General features: G+C 47.5%; 1 protein-coding gene and 1 pseudogene across 2 annotated transcripts; both read left to right on the top strand.

Moving 5' to 3' along the window:
* Window positions 1-757: 757 nt before the first annotated feature.
* On the top strand, window positions 758-3,012 carry LOC147958153 (uncharacterized; annotated as a pseudogene). The gene is made up of 3 exons (XR_015610418.1): window positions 758-1,277; window positions 1,496-1,754; window positions 2,326-3,012. The product of XR_015610418.1 is annotated as an uncharacterized LOC147958153 (transcript).
* Window positions 3,013-6,561: 3,549 nt separating this feature from the next.
* On the top strand, window positions 6,562-8,706 carry LOC147958152 (uncharacterized). Its single transcript, XM_087534797.1, has 3 exons — window positions 6,562-7,083; window positions 7,267-7,561; window positions 8,366-8,706. The coding sequence occupies exons 1-3, from the start codon at window positions 6,577-6,579 to the stop codon at window positions 8,404-8,406; spliced, it is 843 nt and encodes a 280-aa protein (XP_087390923.1). The 5' UTR covers window positions 6,562-6,576; the 3' UTR covers window positions 8,407-8,706.
* The last annotated feature ends 1,660 nt before the right edge of the window (window positions 8,707-10,366 follow it).

Raw genomic sequence — 10,366 nt, 5'->3', positions numbered from 1 at the left:
ATAATGGGCAAAGAGGAAGGCTGGCCGAAAAGAAAGACCTAGAGACTTGGGCAATGACCGTCTAATGCTGAGAGCACAGATAGTAGCCAGACACACCAACGGGCCAACGGCTTACCAATGGGGTCCCGAGCAATACCCAGAGTCCCAGCACACCAGGAGCCTTCGTTTCATGGGAGCTTAGTAACCTGTGGTTTCTCGTCATGTGGCGAGATTTGGTGTCAGGTGCTTGAGATCTATGCAAGGGTTCAATGACGACAAGATCAAGCCGGCTCCAGCAGGGGAGCGGTGACAGCGGTGCGTAAACGGTTCGTTCTAACGTCAGTAGTGGTCGTTCGGTGGTGTTCGAATCTCGATGTAATTTTATTGTGTTTGATATACTTTATACTTTCAATGAATTTTTATAATAGATCTGATCGTTTCCGGAAAAAATATAAGATCCCCTGAAAAAAGGATGTTTTCCCGAGAAAGAAAAACACGATATTTTTTCCCTTCGAGACAGCATGGCGATTTTTTTTTTTGAGCGCCGACAGCAAGTTGATGATTAGGCGTGCTGGTAGCTTCTACGGACCGATGGACAGATTTTCTAGGCCCATAAGCCCGCAAACCCGGCTGGTGCCGAAAGGCGATGGCTTCTCAGGCACCTTGAAATACTCCGCCTTGGCGCCCGAAGGTAACCGTCTCAACCAACCGAACAGCTTTTTGCTTCCCATCTTCTCCCCGTCGCCCGAGCACCAAGAAACCAAGAACCTCCTCTTCTCTCCATCTCCACCGCGCAGAGCCCAAGCGACCGATGGAGCAGTTCCATGACAGCCACCACGTGCGGCTGCGCAGCAGCCAGCTCGGCACGTACCTGCACGCCGACAACGATGGGCTTGGCGTCTCACTCGACCACCGTCGGGCGTTGATGAACGCGGCGTGGGCGGTGCATTGGCACCACGACGCGGTGTGGGAGGATGACTTTCTGCTCCTCTACAGCGCCGCCTACGGGCGCTACCTCGCCGCCACGGACGCGCCGGCGCCGCGTCGTGCAGCGCAACCACGACCATCCGGAGTTCGAGGCAATGTTTTGGTATGCCGCCCTGTCAGAATCCGGGGACGAAGTCTGCCTCCACCACTTCCACGGCGGCAGCCTCCGCGCCAACACGACGTACCCGTACCTCCGCTGGACCAACAGCGTCAGCGTCGACGACACCGGAAACGTCACCACGATGATGCACTGGGTCGTGGAGCACATCCCCGCCAGGGAGGGCATGCCTCCCCTTCCACCTCCGACTGGGGTGAGTCCGCCATGCCCGCTTCTTGATTTCTCCCGAATTTGCACGAATTGGGTTCTTGGATGTTGTTAGGAAGACCGCAAAGATTGCAAATCGTGCTAATTTCATTCTTCTCGGAGCCAAATCGTGTTAATTTCTTTGGCTTCTTGCGCCTCCGCATCACAAATTCGCATTTGATCTCCTGACAAGAGATGGTTCTTTGCGATTCAACCATACTGCAGCTTCCCTTCGCCGCCGCCATGTGGAGGTGGCGGGTGATCCAGTACGTGTGGCCGAACGTCGTCGACCGCGGCTCATTCTTGTTTTGGGGGAGGTCCGTGTTCCACCTAAGGGACGAGCTGGCCAGGCGGCTGGCCATCGACGTCTCCGACCTCGTCATGTGCTTCCGCACAGATGCTGGCCGGGTTACCCCACTCCTCGTCGACCTGCCGAGAAACCATGAGACCCTCGTCATCGCCGTCGTCATCGTGGGGACGCCTGGTTAGATCGAGGCCCTCAACTTCCTACTCTTCTTCCTAGTCTTGAAGTTGTCCAGATGTTTTAGGTTTCAGTGTTAATCTGCCTTGTGCTTTGAAAAGCGTTCGAACCTGTTGCAAGTCTCAAAACAGTTTACTGAAACTGGTGCGGTCTGTTTCAGTTAGGATTTAGGACTTGGAAATATCCTTAACTGCATGCTGTAGGATTATAGACATCAGTAAAAGTTACTGAATCAAATCCACACTGAACCTGTTGGATTTATGGACATATGCTAGTTTTCAATTTTGGTATGTCAAGAATCCACACTGAACACTGATATAGAAAGAAACTTTGGGCTTTGATTCAGATGATTCAGTCTGGCGAGTTCAGCTTCACAGAGAAGATATTGATTTCTACTATCTTTTAGCCTACTGTAAATTGTTTCAAATAACGTGTGGAAAAATTCACCCACAGCACATTACATTGTTTTGAGGTTTTGTACAGCAGCTTTCCTTTTGATATTCTTATTTAAACTTGTTGCAGTACCTGTCACACATGATGCCTGACTGATTAACTATTTTTCTGCTAATTTCAGTCCATGCGACGCTGCGGTACCCCGATGTCGATGCAGAGTAGAGAGATACCAGAGCCAGGGCTCCTAGGCGTACTGTTCACCTCTTCAGAAGCGTCAGCCGCCTGCTGTTGAGATATGGGTTCAGATCTTCAGGAGAACCTAGCAGTTCTTGTTTTCCTGCTAGCTAAACTTGATTTGTTCTCCCTGACAGTAGGAAACCTATTTGCGTTGGCATCACGGTTTAAAAATTCCGAAACTGTTTGAACAACGGTGTGGTGACATTAGTATGTATTGCGTTTGACAATGGCCACTACTTCAACGTTGCTAGCTGCATTTCTCTTAGGTGTTGTGTTGACACAGATGTGGTGGTTCTTACAGTGAGTTGAGCACTTGAGTTTTGTTATTCTGCTGAAAGTTTCAGTTCATGAGGAGAAAATAAGTTTCTGATTCAACAACGATCTAATTCTGAACATGACGACCCTAATGCGCTGGGACACTCTGCCTATAAGTTTCAGTCCATTTTCATTAGCACCTATAATTCTGAACATGGCGATGCTAATGCACCTATGCTTACTCAACTCAACTGAAAGCAGAAACTGAAACTGAAGAGGCTAATGTGCACTTATCATCTGAATAACATGTGAACAAAACTATGAGATGCATGATGCACACAACCAAACTAGAATATGCAAGGTGGGTTGATCCAGATCGTGTGCTCGGGGATAATCTCAGCTCATAGATTCACTAGTATGTTAGGCATTGGCGGAGCTCGGATTTTGAATCAGGGTGGCCCAACTTAGCAGTTTTTTTTTCACAAATACATCAAATCAACATGCCCGTGTAATTTTTATCAATTCAACCAAAAAAATAATCAGTTTATCATCTTTCGTTGTAGCGACCCACAGTAATCAATTTTAAGGCACTCCGGCGATCCATGGCGGGAAACCCTCAAGCACGCGAAGATCGTTGTGTCCGGCTGCCACCTAGGTCGTCGCGCCTCCCGCTCTTCGTTGGCTCCTGGGTCAGGGGCTAGTCCGGCGAGCCGAGGCGGAAGCCCCTCCACCACGGGAAGAGACCCATGGGCAGATCTGGAATCATGAGTCTGACATTTGCAGTGCAGTCAGAAGCGGACGTGACAACGGTCCAGACGTCTGCAAAGCCCCCACACCCCCCACTTTGTCACCGGTTTACGAGAAAAAGTGCGTCTGAACCACCAAGCGGATCGATACAGAACCGCGTGGGATGGCAAAATACGTTCAGATCGCACGGTCCGGATGGTTGCGGGTGGTATGAGGGTCGGCGCTGGAGATGCCCTTAAGGTCTTTTTCTAGTGTGTGTTTTGGATTACCTCATAAATATAAATATAAACATTCTTAGTATACATGATCGAGAGATCTCTAGTCTCTACTCTTAATTCTTGCATTAACATTCTTCTATGTTGGTAGAGCAAAAGGTCAAACATGTGAATGTTTGACTATAACTTCAGTTATTATGAAGAGTTTACTTAAGTCATTCACCCCCGAAATGTGTAAACCTACATGCTGGGAAACTCTCTTTGCGAGGTAAGCCACCCAAATGCTCCTTCCTCACCGAGCAAGCAAGGAAGAAAACCAAGAACAACAAATGATGAAACCTGATTAGAAGACATCATAGCAAACCTGGCACCGCCAACGACGTCGCTACAGCTATGGCAAGTAGGCAGCGTTGACCACCCACTGAACATAAGTCGTTAATCTGCCACACCATGTTAACGACCATTGGCTCCGCATTTTCGATCACCATAGCTCCATACCAGGTGATGTACGGACCCGGTAGACATTTTCCCAAAGGATACACGTAATTAACGTTCAGAGCACATAATCTACACACCAACGATCATTTGGAGACAAGGGTTTGAAACACAAAAAATAGACGATGATCGGTTACTCTCTTTTTCTCCCATGGTGGGTAAGGTCCCCCGCTCATGATACAATACATCTTATACACTTTGATGCACATTAAACTACTTTTTCAGAATGGTACGTCAAATTTATTTTTAGCAAAGCATGAAACAAGCGCTTTTTTTCTTGAGCACAGAAACACATGAATGTGTTTTGGAAACATAGCAATTTTAAACTTAAGAGAACAGCACCATTCAATGGTGCTTCAACGAGCTCGATGCTCAAATTTGTTGGCCTACAAACCACAAGATACTTGAACAGCATCTACCTACTGGATAACTTTTGTTGACATAATAGGGGAGGCCCTAGTATGCTAATCTTTTTATGGAAATGCACAAAGGGGCAGGGACAATTTATAGATGATCTAGCTAAGACAGCAAAGCCTCTGTAAGACTAGGCTTATCCTTCCTCCCGATCAAGGACAAATGCTTTTTGAAAACTAAGAGACATATATAGATCCATGTCTCTAATCTGATTATCAAAGATGACTTTTCTTCTCATGTCCTTCCATATGCTCCAACAACTAATCTGATTATCAAAGATGACTTTTCTCATGTCCTTCCATATGCTCCAACAACGAGGACATGATGGATATCTTGCAACTACAAGAATTCGTTAGATCGTAACCCTCTAGAAGTTCATTGCTAAGACGCTCCAGAATGAAACAAAAGTCTTAGAGAACGATCCAATTCACTTTATAGATTTAACTAAGAAAATTACACTTAAGTGAAATTACACTTAAGTCGCCGGTGGAAGAACGCATCCGCCTGCCTCTCAGGACCGGCCTCCCCCACGCGATGAAGCTCTGTGGCCTGGAGTTCCTCGTCCATCCCGGGCACCCACATGGATCTGTCGGGGTCACCCGCGGTCACACACCTGGAACGCGAGCACGGGGTCGCCGGCCACCTCCCAGGCCATGCACGGGTCTGTCGAAGAGGCAGTGGTGCTCGCGACCCTGCGCCCAGGCCGTGCACAGGTTAGCCCTCGCGGTCCACTCCTGCAGTCCCAGGGACGCCCATGGGCAGTACAGCCCCGCCAGTTCCGACGACGAATCTAGTGGCTACTGCGCCAAGGGCGCCGCCAATCCTGTGGTTTCCGTCGTCGTCAGCCATGGCCACCGCGCATGGAGGGGGAAGGGGGCGGCGTGTCGCCGTCGGCCGGTGATGTCGCGTCCTCATCGGGCGGTGGTAGGACGGCCACCAGAGGAGGATGCAGGGGCTGGATCGTACGCGCGGGTGCGCTGCTGGCTTGGGCTTGCCGGCGACGAGGGGCCGTGCTGCGTCGCCGCGCCACTGCTTTCCCCGGTGCCCTGGATCCCGTGGACCACGACGGCGAGGACGAGCACGCCCTAGATCTCAGGAGTGAGGGAGTTTCTTAGGGCGATTTTTCCAGAGAGGGTGGAGTTTTTAGCAAAAAGTACCTTGTCTAATGAATGCTACGCCACGTCAGCAAATGATGGCCCCACATGTCATAATCGCAGTTAAAATGTCCAAATAGACTGATCAGTATTTTTTGCAAAAGATTAGACCAAAAATTAGTGGTTTCTGGCCTAAATTCATAAAAGAGTGTTTTCTGCAAATCTATACGCTAATGTGATGGTTTTGTGCAACTCACTGCATTTTGATAGAGTAGAAGATCAAATATGTGCATGTTTGACTAACTTGAAATGTCTCCGAGGGTCCTCACAAGTAACCCACTACAAAAGGTGAAAAAATCTAGATGCTAGGAAGCTCTCTTTGCAAGGTAAGCCACCAAAATGCTCATTCGTCATTGAGCTAGGAGAAAGAAGGTTAATTCCACTAAATGATCGAAGATGACATTAGACACCAAGACAAACTTGGCAGAACCAATGGTGTCATTGCCACTACGACAAGCATCACTGACCATCCATCGAACATAAGTCATTAGTCCAAAACATCACTGGCTCTGCATCATCAATCACCACAACGCCATGACAGATTTGACATTGAGAACACATACTCTACATGCTTTTTTTGAAACAGAGCAGTGTTTTTTTAGGGCGAAACAGAGCAGTGTTTTGTTTTTTGAGACAAAGAAAGCGTTGCGTTGTGGTTGTGGACGATTGGACTGTGCCAATCGTATTTCCTTAGGCCACGGCCCAATAGCCCACCTACTGCCGAAAGCTGAGCACGGCGACGGCGTCAGACCACCTTGAAATACTCGGCCTTGGCGCCCGACGTAACCGTCGCGACCAACAGCTTTCACTTCCCCTCGCCGGAGCTCCAAGAAACCAAGAACCCATCATCCCCGCCTCTCTCCACCGAGCAGCACCCAGCGCCTCCGCTCTCCCGCGCTCCAGCGTCGGCGAGCGATGGACTGGTTTCAGGACGGCGAGCACGTGCGGCTGCGGAGTCGCGTGCACGGCACGTACCTGCACGCCGACGAGGACGGCCATGGCGTCTCCCTCCCCAGGCGCGGCGCGTCGATGAACGCGGTATGGTCCGTGCACATCTACCACCGCGACGGCCCGCAGCTGCTCCTCTACAGCGCCGCCTACGGCCGCTACCTCGCCGCCACGCACGCGCGGGCGCCGCCCGGCCAGCGCGGCTTCCGCGCTGTGCAGTGCGACTACGACCGTCGGCACATGGAGGCCATCAAGTGGCATGCCGTTTGGGCCGAGTCCGAGAACTACGTCGTGCTCCGCGACGTCGCCGGCCGCTGCCTCCGCGCCAACAAGAGGTACCTCAGCCGGAACAACGGCGTCAGCGTCGACGGCATCGACGACATCAACAACGTCAGCACGATGATGCACTTGCACTGGTTCGTTGAGCTCATCCCCGCCAGGGATGGCTTGCCTCCCCTTCCACGTCCGATTTGGGTGAGTCCGCCATGCCCGCTTCTTGATTCTCCCCGAATTTGCGCGAATTGGGTTCTTGGATGTTGTTAACATGCGTCGGAATTTCATTCGCCTGGGAGCAATTCTTTGGCATCTCCAATTCCTGATCGCATTCTCGAGTTCTTTGATCTGATGATGGTCCTCTCCTTTGCGACTCAACTGCAGCATCCCTTCCCCGGAACCGGAATAGTCACCGCCGTGTTGCCGCCGCGGATGATCCTGTACGTGCGGGAGCTCGCCGACGGGAGCCGCATCACCCGTGGCTCGTTCAAGTTCAGGGGGAGGTCCGTGTTCCGCCTGAGAAAGAAGCTGATCCGCCGGCTGCGTGCCGTCATGGACGTCTCCAAACTCGTCGTGTGCGTCGAAGCAGGTGCTTTCGGGCGGCTTACCCTACTCGTCGTCGACCTGCCCCGCAGCCGCCACAACCTCCACATCGTCGTCATCGAGGCCGGGACGCCAGGTGAGAGGCCCTCTCCATGTCCCCAACTTCTTACTTGTCTTCGGTTAGAACTGCTGCTCGTACTGAAATTGTTAGAGTCTGAAAAACAGTTTCCTGAAACTGCTGTTAATCTGCTTCAGTTAGAACTGTTGTATTTACATTGTGGTCTGAAGCTTCAGTTAGGACTAATTTGCTTCAGTTAGTACTGCTGCTAATCTGCTTCAGTTAGGACTAATCTGCCAATCTGCTTCAGTTAGAACTGTTGTATTTACATTGTGGTCTGAAGCTTAGTTGGTTGTTGCATATTCACACTTTGGAACTTGAAAACCAATTGTAATTCAGAAAGAAAAACAGTTTACTAAAACTGCTGCGAATCGGCTGTAGTTAGAACTGTTGTATTTGCATTGTGGCTGTTGGACTAATCTGCCTGTGTAGTCTGAAGCTTAGTTTGTTGTTACATATTCACACTCTTGGAACTTGTAAAGCCAAAATCAGTTGAGCTTCACATAGATAGAAGATACTGATATCTATAGGATTTAGCCAATTGTAGTTCAGAAAGAAGATTCAGGCTGTATCCCACAAAACACTACATGGAAATTAATTAGTTTCTGCATGCACATTACATTGTTTCAGGTTACTTGACATGTGTTAGCAATATAAGATTTATTGTGAGTTTGTGACATGATTATGCCTAACCTTGACCTCCTCACTGTTCCCTGAACCTGTTTTAGCAATATAAGATTTATTAGATCTTGTCACTTGAACCTGTTTTAGCAATATAAGATTTATTGTGAATCCTCACTGTTTCTTCTAAATTCTGTTCAGCCCACGCGGAGCTGCGGTGCCCGGATGTCGATGCAGTGTAGAGAAAGACCAGAGCAGGACTCCTGACCGTCGCTTCACAGTTCACTTCTTCAGAGTGTCGCCACCTCGGTCACGACGGCATGTGAATCCGGAACTTTTTTGCAGTTAGACAGGGTTCAGGGAAACCCAGCAGTTCCTGTGTTCCTGCTAGCTCTGTAATGTTTGTTCTCCTGACAGTAGAAAACCTAGTTGCGTTGGCATCACGGTTATAGTATTGAGAAACTGTTTGAGCTCTGTAATGTTTGATGCGATGACGTTATTCTGTAATGTTTGCGCTCTTATTCTGGCCACTACTTCAACGTTGCCAGCTTCGTTTCTCTTATATGAAGCATTGTACACATATGAGTTGAGCACTTCAGTTTAGCTGTGCCGCCTAAAGTTTCAGTACTATAGCAGAAAATGAGTTTCTATTTTGACTGAAACCTCTCAACTTGCTGCATTTTCCTGTGCATCGGCAGTACTTTAGATCGCAAGCAGTCCGAAGGCTGACAAGAGTTTGCACTACAGTAGCGAATATTTTAAGAAGTGCTTATGGTTTTAAAAAAATATCCGTGTAAATCGATAAGTGTTCACACATTAAAAAAATATCCGTATAATTTAAGAAGTGCACATTCATTTTTAAAATAACTAGCAAGATGCCCGTGTGTTGCACGGAACGTCAAGATCTTATGGGAGAAAAGGATGAACGAGGGAAGGCACACCATCATTACCAACTCTGCTTTTTATAAGAGTAGATGTTTACGTAGATGTGAAAAGGATGTTGTGCAATTTTAAAGTGTTCAAGCATTTATAAAAAAAGCCATCTAATTAAAGAAGGTTCAGGCATTTTACGTTCTTGTAGTTTTCTAAAACTGTTCATGACTTTAGAAAAATCCCTGTAGCTTTAGAAAAGCTGTCACACATTTCAAGAAAACATTATTGTATCTAAAAAAGAAAACTCTTATTTTTTTTCGCCGTGATAGTCTCCATTATTGGATAAGGTCTGCTCAACCTGGAGAGTCACTGCAGTTGGTCTTGGGGTTGCTGTCATGACTGTTTTTGTTGTGTTTGTTGTAATAAGTCTGTAACAAGTAACAGATGGACACCGAAACCGATGAAAGGAAAGTGACTGTTGTGTCATCAAGAAGCGGGTGAAGACTATACACGTACTCGTACTCAAAAAACATGTAACATCAAAGGGACAATTGATCTTCTCCCGTGTTGACAAAGTACATCTGTCATCAAGAATCACAATGTATGTTCAACTCACAAGTGTCCAATGATGAGGTGATGGACCCTAGGGATAGGAAACTGAAGTTCAATTAATTGGTCCATAATCTTTATCTAGAGCTACTTAACGCAAATATGAAATGAGCACATACAACAGAGATACATCAAGATGGGACATCTAGATATAAGAACAATACAACTCACAAGATCTTGTTTCCCCCAAAAAGCCCATAACATTTTGCATCAAGTTTGTAGGTCCTTGCTCACATACATTTTTTCCAGGGGTGAAACTGTTACAAATTAAAATTACAGGGGCACCCTAGGTCGTCAGGAGAAGTACTCCTTCCAAGATGAGACGCCAGCCTTACACTAGGCTGGTATTGTATCAGTTGAATCCAATGTAGGTTAACATAATGTATCGTTTCTCAAATATTCCCTTCTTCTATGGAAAGTTTAGAAAATTCTAAAGATTACAATTTCCATTTCTACCAGGCATGGTGTCAGGTACCTGATGAGGCAATTCTAAGCAAATGTTTAATTGAACAACCTTGACATGGGACTCTATCAGCATGTTGAGAATCTTATGCTAAATGTATACATGCCATGGCAGTGAAATACGAACAACTGTCAAATCGAAAGGTTTGGTTGAGTTCATAAAATTCTTTTAAAAAAGCTCGAGAGGCAAGCTACTTAGTATGACTAAAAAAGTAATGGCAAAAGAGAAGGCTACAAATATGACCACACACATGAGCA

Source organism: Triticum urartu, chromosome 7A, assembly GCF_056163025.1.
Source record: "Triticum urartu cultivar PI428250 chromosome 7A, HENAU_Tu73, whole genome shotgun sequence".
Classification (NCBI taxonomy): Eukaryota; Viridiplantae; Streptophyta; class Magnoliopsida; order Poales; family Poaceae; genus Triticum; species Triticum urartu.
This window is presented reverse-complemented; position numbering and strand designations above follow the sequence as displayed.

Coding starts and splice junctions, on each gene's coding strand:
- LOC147958152 (XM_087534797.1), top strand. CDS start 6,577: ATGGACTGGTTTCAGGACGGCGAGCACGTGCGGCTGCGGAGTCGCGTG. Junction 7,084..7,266: donor CCCTTCCACGTCCGATTTGG/GTGAGTCCGCCA, acceptor ACTCAACTGCAG/CATCCCTTCCCCGGAACCGG. Junction 7,562..8,365: donor CATCGAGGCCGGGACGCCAG/GTGAGAGGCCCT, acceptor AATTCTGTTCAG/CCCACGCGGAGCTGCGGTGC.